Source organism: Primulina huaijiensis, chromosome 6 (assembly GCF_012295235.1).
Source record: "Primulina huaijiensis isolate GDHJ02 chromosome 6, ASM1229523v2, whole genome shotgun sequence".
NCBI classification, from domain to species: Eukaryota; Viridiplantae; Streptophyta; class Magnoliopsida; order Lamiales; family Gesneriaceae; genus Primulina; species Primulina huaijiensis.
Genome location: NC_133311.1, coordinates 10550935 through 10568838, shown reverse-complemented (window position 1 = coordinate 10568838; position 17904 = coordinate 10550935). Strand labels below are relative to the sequence as shown.

Genomic DNA, 17904 nt, shown 5'->3' with positions numbered 1-17904 from the left:
CTCCTTGTGGGCGACCCTGATTGTTTTGACCACCCCATAAAGAAATTTGGGTGCTGTCTCCATCCAGCATTAAATGTGTTGGAATATGGGTCATTCTTAGAATGATTCTGAGTCCCCACATGGTTAACAGGTGCCTCATTTTGCACATAGTTTGGGCCTAAGCTAAACCCTCGAGCCAACCCTCAATTTTCTTGGACCATGGTCGAGCCATCTCGAGCCATCACCTGAACAGACCTCCTAGGGACCCAACCGAACCCCCCTGAACCACGCATGAGCCCCCAGCCCACGCGAGAAGCCCCTGCATACAAGAACAAGCCGCGCCAGTCCCCTCACGTTTTGCTCGAGTCGGCATGCACCTGCCCCTGACGCAACCCTTAGCCATCCTCCTAGACCCTACTGGACCGACTCTGAACCACCCTGCCCTAGTAGCATGCCTCCTTGGCTGCTTCCGCCTTACGCGAGCATGGGGAAGGAGTCTTACTTCGCGTGGACTCTTCCCCCGCCTATGAACTCGAGTCCTAGCCCTGCTAGGACTCTTCCCAATGCCACCTAGCCGAGCCCTGCGTAGCCATGCACCGAGCCGCCCCTTGTAATCATGTGTGAACCATTCAAAAACCCTAGGACAATACCCTCAGCATGCTCGGCCCCTTCTAGCTGATGTCCAGCCCTTTTTTTACTCCTAAATAGCCTTTGTTCTATCCATAAATCATCCTATGTTGGCACCGTATTCCTTGGGAATCATAATACGTTCATATATACATAAAAATCTTCAAAACCTTGAAAATAATCGTTCTGTCGTAAAAATAATCGAGCGTCGATATTTTTCATGCAACAATAAACAAAAGATTCATATTATGGTTTGAATGATGCTTCAAAGTGTTTAGAAAACGTGCATTTGCATTTTAAAATGCTCGAACACACGATCGTAGGCGAGGGGCACGAGAAGTACAAACGGGCAACGAAGACTCCTAGCATTCTTCCTTCCTTATTTTTGAATTTTTGTGTGTGTGTAATTCGATTGGTATGTGCTCTCAAAAGACCTAGGATTTTATTTTATAGATTTTAATTTGCATGTTAATGGGCTTGGGTTTTAGACTTTCAAGTATAGGAGCAGTTGGGCCAACTCAAATTAGTTAAATTGGGCACAATAACTCTTCTTTAATTGATATATAAAAGTTTATAAAAATTAGTTTCCAAAAATAATATTTTTGATCTTTTAAAAACTTCTCGTTTGCCCAAAACCGGCTTCCCGGGTAAAATCGAGCTCATCTAGTAAAATAATTCAAAATTTATCATTTTTAGAAAAAATTTAATCATTTTAATAAGTCTTGAAAATATTTTTTGAAAAATATTTATTCTTGTCTTAGTCGTCCCCGGTCTCCTTTCCCCAGCCTATTATCGAATATTCGGATAAAATCTACAATTATCATGAAACCATGCCATATAATCGTTTAATCATGCAATCATGTCTTTAATCATATAATATGTATCATGCAAGCATTTAAAATCAATTAGATAAAACAATTAAGCAATTCAAATAATTTGCATGCATGTGGTTTACGTAGGTTGGTTTTTTGGACACTACAAATCTCTCTCCCCCCCTTCGTCCTCGAAATTTGTCTTGTCTTGATAATTGAAAATCTTGGATCCCTTATTCACTTCATACTTAACCTTTTTTGCTTAAATTTTGCTCTTCATTTTGGTCTTTCAAATCTCGAAAATTTGCATTTCAATCCCAATAATTTCCCATGTTAAATCCAGCTCAGGTAGAGCATACAACCTGTTATCCTCTAAGTTCTTCATTATTCCAATCAATTCCCATAACCACATTTCATGAAATAGAAGCATCGTAAAAACGTTAAACAACTAGGTTATCAGTAATCAGTGTTGTGTCGGCTCTGCTTCAGCCTCCTTAGCATGCATCACATAGACCCTTCCAGTCGTGGGTTGCTTGAGATTTGGGAAATCCCCAGCCTTGTGTCCCATATCTCCGCACTTGTAGGTGCCCCACATACACTTGCCATAATGTTAACGATTGCACTCCTTGAAAAGTGGTTTTTCAGCAGTCTTCGGGGCGTTTTCTCTAGGTGGTTGTCCTTGTGGTTTCGGCGGTTCCGTTTGCCTAGGTGGTCCTGTAAATGGCTTCTTATTATGCTGATTAGCTTGCTGGGCACGATTCCTCTTTCGCTGTATCTCCTACTCAATATCCTTCAAAGATTGCTCGGCTTGAAATGCTTTGGAAACAGCAGTAGTATAGTCAATAGGATCAGTCAGCATCACATTTCGATGGATAGTCGGCCTCAAACCATCTAGGAAGTGTCGTAACTTCTCCGCAACATCATTAGTAATCAAGGGCACAAAATGACAGCCCCTATCAAACCTTTGCACAAACTCAGCAATAGACCAATCCCCCTGACTCATAAACTCTCTCTTCAGCCTTGAACGAATGTCAGTATTGAAGTATTTATCATAGAACACCCTTTTGAAGTCTTCCCAAGTCATTGTCGCTAAGTTCACCCCTCGCTCCCCTCCCTCCCACTATAAGGAAGTGTCGCTCTTCAGCAGATATATGGTACAACGAACTCGGTTGGCATCCACCATATACATATAATGAAAGATCACCTCTAACGATCTAATACATCCCTCAGCCACGAATGGATCAGTAGTGCCATGAAAATCCTTGGGGTTCATCCTCCTAAATCGCTCATATGCATCCTCCGATCGAACTCTCGCTCCATTTCCTACGTGTTGCTCTAGTAAACGAACCATGTCGGCTAGTACACGTGCACTAGCATCCTGATTAGATGGCGGCTGTGGAATCTCCTCCTCATGTCTATCCTCATCATTGCTACGTAAAATCCTTCTAGGAGGCATCTCTGTACACGTCGTTCAAACCACATAATCAACATGTGTTTAACGTTTTACATGGAACATGCAACTAACATTTATATCATGTATCATGAAAAGCATTTAATGAAATAAAGCCTTTTCCTAACAGATTGATTGTGAAGTCATGATTAGTCCTTCAGCAAAGGACGTGGAATTAATGATAGACTGGTAATGTTCATCGTACTCTCTCACCGTTAAGGGATAAGATGACTTCTTAAAAACATATGTCCAGTACTTGTTATTGTTCTTCAAATATCTCTGCATCAGCCGACCACAACAAACAAACATGAGATAAAAACAACATTTAATATGCATACTTGCTAAAAAAAATTAAAACAATTTGGTAAAAGTACAAAAACAAAAATATAACACAAAATGCGTAACTTTCTTACAAAGTTATCAACTAAATGCCTTAGAAAATAACCATGACGACTGTTTGGGAGCATCGCTTCAACGATCTTTATGATCTCAAGATGTCTATCAGAAAAATATAATGATCAACGATTGTCCCATGTTGCGAAAGCAGCTCATTTCTCAAATTCCAACAAAACCACATCAAATTATCATCATTTCCGCATCCACCACCACGTATGACATTGAAAACATATCACCATTAGCATCTTTGGACACGACCACCAATATGATGCATCTATGTTTATTCTTAATATGATTATCATCCAAAAAAAGAAAAAGGCCGACAACCATTTACAAATCAAAAAACTGATGAATTTAGGCAAATGAATAACATATGAATTTTTTTTTTCTCATTCTCTATTTCACATTCTACGATGCTACATGGATTAGTTTGTACAACCACTCTACAATACCATCACAATTAATCATACGACCCCCACTATTCGTATTGTGTATATCATGCATTGCTAGCTCCTTACCTATCAAAGATTTTTGACACTGGAATTCAGTTCCGTAATCTCTATGGATATATTTTATGATTGTGGAAGGCCGATAAAGTGGTTCTCCTATCAATTTATCCTTCACAAGATTAGCCACCTATGAACCATCAGCTCTATGATGCCCTCTACTACGAAGATTATCCTCACCACAAGTGTAATTTAGATTGCAAGCTGAATGACAAAGACAATGTATTCTTTTTGCCTCAAAGCATAAATTATCTGCTCACAATTCTTCTCGCTATAAATAGATATAACCTTACGACTATAGTTTTCTTATATATATAAGATCTTCTTGTAGCAACCAGATAATTTTTGAAACATATCCTAAACTTATTTGAATCTTTAAAATTCTGACCGTCCTCACGTGCACAATTATGCCAAGCTTAAATGGAGTTTGCAAATGGAATCAGTTCCGTATTGATGTACTTTGCACAATACATTTCATCTTCATTAGAAGACTTGTAAATCAATCGATGTAGTACAATTCATCCACGAAATCAGTTTTAAAATAATTGCAGTAATAAAAAAAATTAAAATCATAATGGAAAAAAAAAGAAAGATAAATACCATTCAACATATATGTTATTTTGAATGATGATGATGATGTCTCGAACATAATTAAACTCTTCATGCATTTGTTCAATTCGCATCCCTCAAATATGCGACCACCCCCGGTCCCTTGGTATTGATTAGGGCCTAAAATAATTTATTTACTCAATTTCTCCTCCAATATTTGCTCTTGCCCCTTTTAATTTTTTTTTTAAATTTCTTTTGCGCCTCAACCTCTATTTTCTGGCTCCGTCCCTGTCTATACATGTAAAATATTTAATACACATACTCGACATAATACCCATTTTAGCATATTCATATCCGACCTAAAAGAACCGGATACGGCTCGGATACTCGTTATATCTGAATTCATTGTTATTCATAAATACAACTGAAATGTAAGTAATAACTTTTCAATATCTTAACTTTTGATTTGGAGAAAAATTTAAAAATAGTTCTAATAAAAGAATCATAGTTGACATTGTATAGTAGTTATTTTATTACTCTTAACTTTAAACTAATTATCAATAATAAAAGAAATGGAGCGATATTATGTGATCTTATAAATGGTCGGTGATATACTCTCTCTCTCACACACAAAAATAATAATAATAATATATATATATATATCGATATACTCTCTCTCTCACATACAANTGGCGTCGTCAGTCTGTTCATATTCTAAAGAAGAGACCATTTAAAAAATTTTAAAACAAAACTTACTCACCAGATTCAGATTTTTTTTCAAGAGTACTTTGAAAAAAATTGTATTATATATTTATTTAAAGAAGATATTCTATTGTCTCGGCGAGTTTCAAGTTTAAAGAAACAAAGCCTTCTCGAAACAGAAGTGTTTATAGATGGCTGCTTATGATAATTCTACCATGATTTAAAGAAAGAAGACATAACAACAATTGGTCAAATTAAGTAGGATCCATCAAGTTCTAAATACTAAACTGATCAAAGAAATAATTCATCTGAAAATGAAGCTTTCAGTTCATATCAGTCCATTGCTTGAGGGCAGGAGTAGTCCATTTTGGGCACTTTTGACTGAAATAAGTCGACAGGACCCGCGAGTTCAAAAGCTCGACAATGGGAGCGAATTTCACACACCGGGGCGTTTTGTACTGATTAATGGAGGCACCTAGGCTAATGGCATAGTCCATGAGCTTATCAAAGGTCCCAACTTCCACTACCTTGATCTCCAGAGGACCTATTGCGTCGAAAACTCGATTCTGGCGGTAAACAGAGTCGAGGGATTCTTCAATGGTCAGGCAACAGTCTTCGAATATCGATTCAGGAATTTGAGGGGAGCCATTGTGGCTGAGCTCCCAATATAGTACATAGTGGCCTGGAATCGTGGTCGTATCGGCATAGCTCGTGTACTCGGTGAGACATGCATTGAATGGCATCAAAACGCTCACTGCTTTCTTGACAGCATTTTGCAGCTCAACTTCGTCGGTTTTATCGGTGTCGATGCTCAAGACTACATTTTTTCTGCAGATGAAGTTGAATTGAGGTGCATTGTTCTTGAATCCAGCAACTCGAAGCACATCGCCAACTCTATACCTATACAGCCCTGCAATAAGATAGAAATAAAGTTAAAGAAAACATCATTAAAAGCATTATTCCACAAAACCATTCAAGAATATACTGCTAATTTTCTTGAATTTACCAGCATAAGTGGTGACAACAAGCTCATATTCCTGTCCAATCTTGACATCAACCAAGTCAACCAAATCTTGTTCATTCTGATCATCAAGAGATTTCGGTACGACGCCATTGTTACGCTGCACCGGCAAGAATTCGAAGTAGGCCATGGTTGGGATAAGAGTGTAGGTCACATCACTAGGCTGGCAAAGGGGGTTAAGATTCACACCGAAATAACACTCGGAAGAGGCATACATTGAGCACACAAGAGGCAATCCATTGCTATAATACTCCAGAGTCGGTATGTACTGTGACATTGTCCCCGTCACGATAACATCTATGTATTTTGTATTAGGCCACAACCTGGTGATAATTCCCTGCCAGCTGTCTTTCTTGCATTCGGCCTCGATGAAGTCCGCAAGATTCGGGTCAGTTTTGTTGATCCGCATCACCGCCTCCCTCACCGATTGATCAGTGATAATGGAATTGAGGGTTCCAGCTCTGATGTCGTGACAAAGAAGGGTCCAGTGCTTCTCCAAGAAGCGGATAGCCCGGATGAACCCGGAGGCGAAAACGGCGCCGACTCGGAGGACTTGCTTGTTCTGACAAAGGCCACAAAGCATCTGAGAATACATACTTTGGTAAAAATCAGTGCAAAGAATGGTTTCATTCGGGCTAGTGTAGTTTGTGTAGGGATCATAAGGCCTGTCCTTGAAATGGGAGCTTTTGTAGTAGCTGGTTAAAATAGGCCGAGCTGGTAGCCCACCTGGTGTCTTGGTCTCACATTTTATGAACAAGAAATACATCCCTTTTCCCTTATCTAAACCAGGCACAAATTGGCTCATCACAGGCATTAAAAGACTGTAAAGCAATGATCTTCTCCCCATTTCCTCTTCAATGGTGGGCATCACTTTTCTTTCCCCACCCGATGTCCCAGAACTGCACAAAGAAAACCACCATTTTTGTCAAATTCAAAATCCAAAACAAATCAACTAGTTTAAAACTCAAAAGTTTCACATCTAAGTCACACACACCTAGTTAAAAATTCAGAGATGGCTTCAGAACAGATAATGGGAGAGGTGTCCCCATTGGCTATCCGGTTGATATCGGGCAAAATGTCCTCGTAAGTGATGACAGGAATGATTTTCTTGAAAGTTTCCCTGTCAATCCGCCCATTAAGGCCATGTCTTTTCATGTACTCAACATGGGCATTTCTGGTCAGGATTTCAGCGAGAACTTTCCTCTGAATCTCATCAGCATTCTTGGTGACTTCCTCAATGAACTCTAGTTTATTCTTGTTGTTTTCAACCACACTATATTCAGTGTGGTTGGCAACTTCCATTGCTGCCTCGCGCATGGTTTTCAGCACAGAAAAGGGAAGCTCTTGGTGGGCTTGTTGTGTAAATATAGAAGTATATATATGTTTATAGAGAGAGCTTGGGAGGCTGAGCAGTAGAGGTGGTGGAAGGTCCGAGGGCTTATATAGAAGAAGGGGGAAGGAGTGTGGTGACCATTTTCTGATTAAACCGAGTAATGGGCGTATGATGGATAGCAACAGTACTTTTTCACTTTTATTTTTTTAATTTTCAAAATTAAATTTATATAGATTTTTTGAGTTTGTGAACTTTGTTTTGGTCTTTGTAAAAAAATGTTGATATTTAAAAGTGTTAAGATTTTGTAATTCTTCAATATAATGAATGTCTTTATTGTATATATGGATGGGACTTGTTTGCATTTGCTTTCTTTTTCATTTGGACATTCGACTTTCATGCTTCACATTATTTGTCTCTCCCAATCCAAGCCTTCTAGTAAGTACGTTTTGTTTGTTATTAGCTTTCTTTTTCAACCGAGTGGAAAAGGTCGAAAGTTTTCAATAAATTAGACATGCTGTATATGGATGTTGATTGTCCCACAAGAGATGATCTGAAAACCAAAAATTTTTAACCATCAAATTCAAGAAATTAAGGGTATAATCAGCTGAAGTAAGATGAAGTTATAATAATCTTTTTAACAATCATTATCAATAATAAATTGAGTTGTAACAACTGCTCCTTCAGTTGATCATTCTAATCTATAAATACCTCACAATCTGATGAAGAACTACACCAAAAAAAAGAAGAAGAAAAAAACAGAAACCTCCTCATATTTCGAGAAGTAGCATCTACAAGAGGTGGGCGATATGCTGTAAAAATTTCTATCGAGCTGGTAGCATCCAGTGTACAGCGAGTTGATCAAGTTTATGTCCAACTTCAGAGCAAGAAACTGGAATATTCCAACGAGAATTCCATGTTTTTACTTAATCTTGAGCAACTAGTCTCGCTTTGTTTCTAACTATTGAACCGTTTTCATCCATCTTGTTTCTAAACACCCATCTAGTATCAATAACATGCACATTAGCAGGTCGAAGAACTAAATTTCAAACTTTGCTTCTTTCGAATTGATTAAGTTCTTCCTGCATGGCATCAATCCAATTGGTATCATTGAAAGCATCATCGATTTTCTTAGGTTCTAACTGAGAAAAAAAAGCATGATGCATAAATTTATCTATCATTTCTTTTGTGGTTCTAAGAGAAGCGGTTGGGTTACCAATGACCAGCTCAAGTGGATGATCCTTTTTCCACCAGAGACATGGTCCAAATGGATTGGGCTATGTTGGTTGAGCTGTTGCATCTCCTTGTTCTGCTATTTCCTCCTCCATCTGATTAGTTTCCTGTGGGTGATTGTTCACCGGTTCATCTGCCTTATGAAGTTGTTCTTGGACGGTTGAACTTTGTTCAGAAATGTTTTCAACCGTTCTTCTTAAATCTATCTCATCATCACTGCTAGATTCATGATTAGTATCTCCTAATTTATTAATTAAATCATGAATGATGCTACTACTATTGTCGTGACAGATGTATGATTCATCAAATACAATATGTATGGATTCTTCAACAGTGAGAGTTCTGTGATTATATACTCTGTATGCTTTGCTCACTGATTAATATCCCAGGAAGACACAATTATCAGATTTAACGTCAAAAGCAGTTAAATATGTCTTTCCATTATTATGAATAAAACACTTACAACCGAATATGCAAAAGTATCCAATTCTGGGATGTTTGCCGGCCCAGACCTCATATTGTGCCTTTTCATGATTCTTGTTGATCATGGACCGGTTCTGAGTATAACAGGCAGTGTTGACACCCTCTGCCCAAAATCCCTGAGATATTCCGGATTCTGCTAGCATAGTCCTAGTTGCTTCATTGAGAGTGCAGATTCTTCTTTCAGCAACTCCATTCTGTTGTGGTGATCTGGTGGCTGAGAGCTCATGCTTGATGCCATGATCTTCAAGATAAGATGATAGGAGTTGGTTTAGAAATTCAGTTCCTCTATCACTCCTGATCCTGTCCATCACTACAGTCTTTTCATTTTGAAGTCTCTTAAGGAGCTTGATGAGCTGGGTGGCAGTTCGATCTTTGGAACTCAAGAATATTACCTATGTGAACCGGGAAAAGTCATCAATTACAACTAAGGTTTATTTCCTTCCTCCTAAGCTCATTACTGGTATGGGTCCAAATAGGTCCATGTGGAGTAGTTCCAGGCAATGAGCTGATGAATTTCTTCCTTTGTTTTTTAGTGTTCAGCGAACCTGTTTACCTAGTTGACAAGCATTGCAGATTTTATCTTTTGCGAAATCAATGTTAGGTAAACCAGATACCAATTTAAGCTCGCTGATACTGGCAATGGATTTGAAATTAAGGTGATTGTGTATTTTGTGCCAAAGCCAATTTTTGTTTCCATTTAAGGCGATGAAGCAAGTATGAGCATTTAAACTATCATCATTCCATGTCACCTTATATGTGTTATGCTCTCTAAGACCAGTCAATATAATATTGTCTGCAACAGATTTAACAGTGTACGTGTGCTTGTGAAACTCAACGGTGTAATCGTTGTCACATAATTGGCTTATGATAATCAAGTTATAGCACAAATTTTCAACTAAAAGCACATCTTTAATGATAATCTTGTCATGGGTGATCTTACCTTTACCCACAGCTTTACCTTTAAAGTTATCACCAAAGGTGATTCTGGATTTTTTGTAGTCTACGACTTCTGATAGGAGATTTTTATTTCCTTTGATATATCTTGACAACCTCTGTCAAAAAACCAGATGGATTCTTCCAAGTTCTTCTTCTTCACCTGAAATCGTTGAAATGAGAACTTGGTACCCTTTTCTATTTTGGGTCCTGAACTGATTAGACTCTTAGGGACCCATACCTGGATTATCCTGATAGATTTTCCGTTGCGTGTCCCAAGATGTATGCATTATATGCATAATCTGGTGGTGTGTGCAATGGTGTTTCTTTTACAGCATGTTGTCTTGGTCGTCTGTCGTTATCACTCAATCTGTACATATTTTGAACTGGTCGGCCGCTGTAGTGTCGGTTAGGTCTTATTTTCGAGTGATATCTTATTGAACTTGGCTTTCTGCGAGGCCAATATGAATCGTTGTGAGCGGTTGGATTTGGCCTGTGCCATGATAGGTTGGACATTTCTCTTTCAAATTTGACATATCCTATACCACGTCGCCTTCCATAGTTCTCAAGATTTACATTCTGTTTGATTTGGAATTCAAGCTTGTTTTGTTCATGTACCGTACTAGATCTGACAAATTTAATTGATTTTAAACTGTCTTTCTCTAGTAGCGGTTGAGTTTTTCATTCAGAGGTGCTGCATTCATTAATGTTGTAACCTAGCCCAGTTCTGTCTCGGGCCGGTTTCTTCATCTCATGCATCCTTTCAAGACAGGTGGAGGACTTATTCCATGAGTTGACTTTGTACATCAACCGTTTATTTTTTAAAAAAAGTGACATGGAATAATCTTCTCAACTCATCATTCTCAGCCGCTAGCAGATTTAATTTTACTTTCAAACCGTCAACCTCCTTTTGCTGCGAGCAGTTGGAGAGGGTTGACTTGTTTTTCAAGTCTTGTTTTTCTGCCTTAGCCTCATCGAATTGCTGTGATAGTCTCTTAAACTCATCTACCATGTCATGCAGTGCTCTGACGAGGTCTTCCCGTGTAAATTCCAGAGAGTCAAAGTCAAATTCCATTTCTTCGGTGGATTCTGATGTTTCATCAGCCATGAGACATTTTATTGCCTCATCATCGTTTTCACTCGAAGATTCCTCCGAGATGGATCTTTCTGAATCTGAATCGGCCCATTTGGTTTTTCCTTCTTCTGCAATTAAAACTCATTCTTTCATTTTGGTGAACTTTTTAACATCTTTGGACCGTCTCCCATCAACCGGTCTCTTCTCATCCTTCTTGGGCCTGTTACACTCTGCTTAAAACAAGCTTGACCATCATCTGTATGATCTTTCTTGTAATATGGTTTAGCAAATTAAGATTGATTTTTACGCATAAATTTATCAAACTTCTTGACAAATAGGGACATAGCTTCATTGCTCAGTTGCTCAGCTGATTTTTTACTTGTGGAATCTTCGATCGGAAGAGTCACTGTGGTAACTGCCATGGCCTTGGTTTGTTGAGAAGTGGATGGTTCTTCTTCAGTTCGAATTCCGAGCTCGAACTCGTACGCCTTAAGATTGGCAAAGAGATCGTGAAGCTCTAGTTTGTTCAGATCTTTTGATTCCCACATCGGTACTGTCTTCACGTCCCATTCTTCGGGAAGAGCTCTCATTACCTTCAAGGAAATTTCACGGTTATAATATTCTTTACCTAGATAAATAAGTTCAATAATAATACCACTAAACCGTTCATCAAATTTGGAGAGAGTTTCTCATGGCTTCATTTTGGCGTTGTCAAACTTCTGGATTGCAACTATCAATTTATTTTCTTTTTTCTGGTCATTGCCTTCACACAGCTGTGTGAGTTTTTCCGATATCTCCTTTGCTGTGGAGCAAGTTTTAATCTTGACAAAAATATTCTTATCCAGAGTCTTATAAAGGATATCTTTGACGACGTTGTCAAGATTCGCCTTCTTCTTATTCTCAGCTGTCAATTCGGATCGATTCTTTTCTACTATTTGGGGAGCACCTTCAGTTATAGCTACAGCTGGATTGACATTCAAGATTTTCATAGGCCCATCAGTGATGACATACCACATGTCATCGTCTTGGGCGGCTAATGTACCTGCATACATATTTTCCAGTCATCATAATCTTCTTTAAAGAACATAGGAATCTTGTTAAAAGATGTCATATCGATTGTAGATATCATTGTTCAAGAAAACTCCTCTCTGATACCACTTGTCAGGATAGAGAAAGAGTTTAGAGGGGGGTGAATAAACTCTTTAAAAATATTTTCTTTTTCAATCGGTTTTCAAACGTTTTTAGGCGGTTGAAAGTTTTTCTTGAACGGTTAGAAATATGAACAACTCGATAAGTGCGGAAAACGGTTAACAATTTCTAATAATAGCTTCAACTGGTTGTGTGGCTTGTTAACAAGAAACGGTTCGAAAAGTAGGTGCACACGAAAAGTAAAGACGCAGGATTTTTATGGATGTTCGGAGATAAAAAAATCCTATGTCACCCCTTCTTCCTCTTTAGGAAGAATTCCACTTAAAGACTTTGGCTTTACAAATTTTTGTAACAGCCAAGTCCAATTAGGACTTATCACACTGCCTGTTTTGGAACTTTTAGTGATCACTTTACACTTCTAAATTTTAAGAACCCTCGGTTCACTAGACAACACAATCAATCAAATAACCAAAAGGTTACTAATAAAAAAAAAACACTGTATGTTTTGAGTAGCATGAAATTGATCCTTAAATGATCAGATATCTTTCTGCTAAGTGCGTGCTTGATGAGCGATGAAGTATATGAACTTTAAGAGCACTCAGATCTTAGAGTATGCAAGCTTCACTAGTATGTCAATCACGTGGTTGGAAAGCTTAAAGTTGATCAAAACTGGTATTTACATTCTTCAGCTCTTCTTTTATAAGCTATCATCCCAATGGTCAGAAAAGACACATAACGTAAACATGTAGCGTTGGAATGATGTGTCACTATCAGCTGTAATTTCATTAAATGTTCTTCAACAAAGAATTTAATGTTCTATTTGTTTGCACAGCTTTGAATCATGTTCCTTGAATAGTTGCTGCTGAGCATCCTTTTACGGCAACTGTTATTAACATAAAAACTTGTATGATGTATAAGCAATATTTCTATCCTGGGATAGTGACATTAATGCAAATCAATATCGAGACTCGTGCAAGACATGGTTTACTTGTAGCGGTGCAAAACCATGAATGTCCTGAGCCGGTCAGAGAATGTATTTCATTAAGTGAGCAATAAATAGCTCTTTAATGAAGCGGTTTGAAGAATTTGATCAACCGGTCGAAAGTCTTCTAATGGTTGAAACTTCTTCAAGCGGTCGAAGACCAAGCGGTTGAGATCTAGATGATTGAACTGGTTCCTGTTATACATAGAAGATTGCAGCTGTTTCATGAAACAATTAAGTTCTGTTTTGATTTTGTCAATCGCCAAAACTTTAGGATAATAATAATTTCTTAACAATTATTATTATTATTATTATATAATTAAAACATATATTTTATTTAGACGATAGCGTGGTTCTGCCGGTTGTTCAAAATACAATATTGTGATTTTATACTAACATCTAACAATCGAACATTTACTTTATTAATTGCAACTAAAATTTACCTTATTTCAATTAACATTTACCATATTACACTAACATTAACATTATTAAATCATATATTTCATTTAAACGATAGCGTGCCTCTGTCGGTTGTTTTAAATGAAATATGATGATTTAAATTAACCTTTACTTATACGCAATTTTTCGTTATATATAATTTTGGTACCCTATAATAATTTTTGGTTAATCTGATAACTAATAGTGGAAACCATATTATTTACACGTACTTATTTTATTTTTTGGGAACATTATATTGGTTTCCTTTCATGCTTTTAATTTTTATTAAATAATCTTATGGAACTCAAGAATAATCCTTTAACCTTGACAATCTCATAATTTGTGTATTTGTCGTTTTCATTATTTTTTTGAAATTAAAATTGTAAACATATTTGTAAAAAAAAAAAGTGTAAGATAATTAAGTTTAAACTTAAAAATATCCTCTCCATGGTACGATCTCTTACTTACTAAATATATTACTTGCAGACAACCTACACTTGGGTAAAAATTAAGTTTAAATGTGTTATTTATGTTTTAATATAAATATTATGTTTTTTTTACTTGTATGAGTATTTGGATTCGTAAACAAAGTGGTAGACTTATTTGAATATCTGAAAATATTTTAAACATGGATGATGATTCTAATAATCAAGATAATAATAATAATAATAATAATCAAGGAAATGATCAAGACAGAACACTTAGGCACCTTATGAATCCAATTAGAACTAGTGCACCATCTTGTTTAGTATTTGCACCCGATGTGTCTAATTTCAATTTTAAATCTCAAATTATTCAAAATTTACCAAATTTTCATGGCTTAGATTCTGAAAATTCATATTTATATCTAAGAAAATTTTAGGAAGTTTGTAACACTTATAATGATCAAAATTATAGCATGAATATAGTTCTGTAGAGCCCAAAAATCAATACACGTAAATCTCATGCATTTATTTAATTGCTAAATCATTTATTTAAGTTTAAAATGATTTTTGTGATGCATGTTTTATGAAATTGCATTATTTTAAATTATTTATGTTTATGTGATGCACGTTAAAAGTTTTCTTGAGTTTCATGTTTCAGGCGATTATTGGATGCGGAATCGAGGAAAAGAGACCGGCGACGATTTTGGAAATTTTAAATGTGGTATTTTATTTTTTTAAGTTAAGATTGGGGTATTTTAAATAATTTATTAAGTTTAACAATTTAAAGCCTAAATTATTTATTTAGTAGTTTTGGAATTTTAAAACTTTTAAAGTTAATCTCTTGTGTGCTTTATTTTAAATTTATTGATGCTAGTATTTTAGTAAGGTATTAGTATTTTATGTAGTGGGTTTATCTGTAATTAATAATTTTAATTAGCCAATTAACTCACTAATTACCTCCATAATCACACTAACTCATGCACACACCCACTAAAACATACACATGTTATCGGCTAAGACACACACACCCACTTCATTGTTCACTTTCATAGTTTTTAAAAGAGAAAACTAGGGTTCTTAGTAGAGAGAGGAGTCGTCCCTACTCTTCATCTTTTCCAGCAATTTTCGTGAGTTTTCTTCAAGAGAAAACGAGCCACTAATTCGGGATCAAGCCTCACACCGTTTCCGCTTCGGTATCGTCGTATCGTGAATTTAAACATCAAAAGGCATGTATATACTGTTTTTCCTGCGTCGATCTAGTCATATTATGTGTTGTGATATTTGTATGCGAGAAAATTCACGTGGGATGTAAATGGTTTGAGCCGAAAATTGTTTGATCAATCTATGCAACGTTTTTAGATCTCAAAATTTCGTTTTTTACTATATTTTGAATTACTGCGGTTTTTTGGTCGAGATTTTGAGAAAACTTTCAACACAACATATGAAATGTAGAAATTTTTGATACCTTCGATTTGATATAAAATTTGAAATATTTAGACAAAAATTGAGTGAGTTATGACCGTTTTTGTGGGACTGCTCAAACCGTGTTTTTCTGAAATATATGCTATTGATGTGTTCTTGAAGTTTTATTGTTGCGGGCTTCGTTGGGGATCGACGGATGATCGTTACTGCGTTTAGGTATGTCGTTAATGATGTTGGGATGATTATTGACATTTCGTTTCGGGTCTTTAGGCACTTGGGAGAGTTAGTAGTCATAAAAATCGTTTTGTGGTCAAAAGTCGTGTTCACGGGTTTATTGTGTTACTTGTGATGCGTGGTTGTTTTGGGACAATTGTATAGGCTGGAGTCAGTGCTATAGTATCCTAGGATGGGTCTCGAATTGTCGATTCATGGTCGGGATGATCGAGTTAGGGAGATTAAGTCACAAGCACAGAATTTCCGTTGGTTTACGGTAATATCTCAACCTTTTAGCATTTTATTGTTTATGATATTATTTTTGGTTGGGTGTTTAGGAAATATGGTTATTGGATATTTATGGTTTATTATGGTAATGGATATTTCATATAGTTTGATGGTTGAGATTATGTGTAATGGTTATGTTTATTGGAATGGTTAATATATGGTCATTTTTTATGGTATTGTTTTGGTATTATGTTCATAGTTGGTGATGATTATGGAAATGAATGGATAGAATAGAAAGTTGATTTTGAGCCAAATAGGAAATGGAAGTGCAGAAATGGTATGAAAAATTTGGCAGTAGTTGTGGTTTTTAGCATAATGTTTTGTATATTGATTCAATTGATGTGAGGTCACTTCCATTAGAAAGATAATATATAAGGCTATAACTTTTATGTTTCGAGTTTTGTTCAAATCGTTAGGAAAGACGAGCCAAAAGTGACCCGAAGTGTGTCGTTTTTTTTCGTTGTTCTTGCACTGACACATGCTGGGAGAATGAGCATAATTTTTTACTCAAACCTTCAAATGACATGAGGCTAATTGAAGATGCAAGAAAACACATAGATCTACAACTTTCATGTTGACCACTTTCGCAAATTCAGAAGCCAAAAATGAGTTTTTGGGCAGAATGTAGCGCGCATATGCGCCGGGTGCTGAGGTTTAATGTTTGGGCAGAAGGGGCCGCGCATATGCGCCCGCATATGCGCCCGGCAGCCTGTATAAAAAAAATAAAACACGTTTTTTATGGATTTGACGTCTTTTATACCCATTTCTAGATACTTCCTCACACTTCTCATTTCTCTCCTTTCCTTTGATCGTTCCCTACCCTTTTCTCTCAAAGTTTTCTTTCCTTCATTTCTCTACTCCAAGTGCTAGGATTTTAGTTGATTTCTTAGTGGTTTCTACCTAATTCTCCAAGATTCAAGGTAAGAACTTTTATATTCTTGGAATTGGAAGGGTTTGAAGTGATGAAAGGTTAAGTTGAATTCTTGAATTCTTGGATTTATGGTGATGATTTATGGTTATTATTATGTTTATTGTTGTGGGATTCATTCAAGATCACTTTAGCCATCATTTACTTGTTGGGTTGTAAGTAGAAGCTTCCTTTCAAGTGCTCACATTATTTTATATGTATCAAGCCATGTTATTGCTAATTAGCTCCTTTCATTGGTATATAGTTGATCTATATATTGTTATATGTTCATTGTTCAAGCATTTCCTTTGAATTCATTGATCAAGGAGCTAATACACCATTGTGCCTACCAAGTGTTTGTTTAAATGCCTCAATGAGATTTCCTATGATTAAAGCCAAGGAAAGATAGTAATTCATGCATGTCATTGGCCAATTTCATGATTATGAGTATCTCTCACAGTTTTGATATATTTATATATCAAAGAGATACTATCCACAGGTCACAGGTCACAGAACTATCATTTCCTTTCCTTTAATTCATGCCATGAAATACCATCTATATTGCTTTGTTATCTATTGTTCATTGAAGATGGTATTATTAATTGTTTATTGCTATTGATTTATTGGCCATTGCCACTGATTCATTGTTCATTGCCATTGCTATAGCCATGTTTCAAGCAAATCCTATGTATATGTATTTGTTATGTACAGCTTTCTGCTTACTGAGTTTTATCTCATTCCAGTTAATATCATGTGAAGTAGGTGATAATAAGGATTGAAGCGGATTGTCTGAGGCCGAAGAAGTCATATAAAAGGCAATGGGAAAGATTTTATTTGGAAATGTCACTTTTGTTTTGGGTTTAGTGAACATGTGAAGTTTTAAAATATCATGTATTTTGCTAAATGAATGATGGGGAAAAATTTATGTTGGCTTTTGGCTATGTGTTGAAGGATATGATTGTGAATGGTTATGTATATTAGTTT

At 36.4% G+C, this 17904-nt stretch overlaps 1 protein-coding gene across 1 annotated transcript; it reads right to left on the bottom strand.

The window, feature by feature from the left end:
* Window positions 1-5163: 5163 nt before the first annotated feature.
* Window positions 5164-7415, bottom strand: LOC140978873 (indole-3-acetic acid-amido synthetase GH3.6-like). Its single transcript, XM_073444111.1, has 3 exons — window positions 7037-7415; window positions 6028-6941; window positions 5164-5931 (listed from the first exon to the last, which is right to left on the bottom strand). Exons 1-3 carry the CDS (start codon window positions 7357-7359, stop codon window positions 5345-5347), a joined length of 1824 nt encoding a protein of 607 aa, XP_073300212.1. The 5' UTR covers window positions 7360-7415; the 3' UTR covers window positions 5164-5344.
* Between the last annotated feature and the right edge of the window lie 10489 nt (window positions 7416-17904).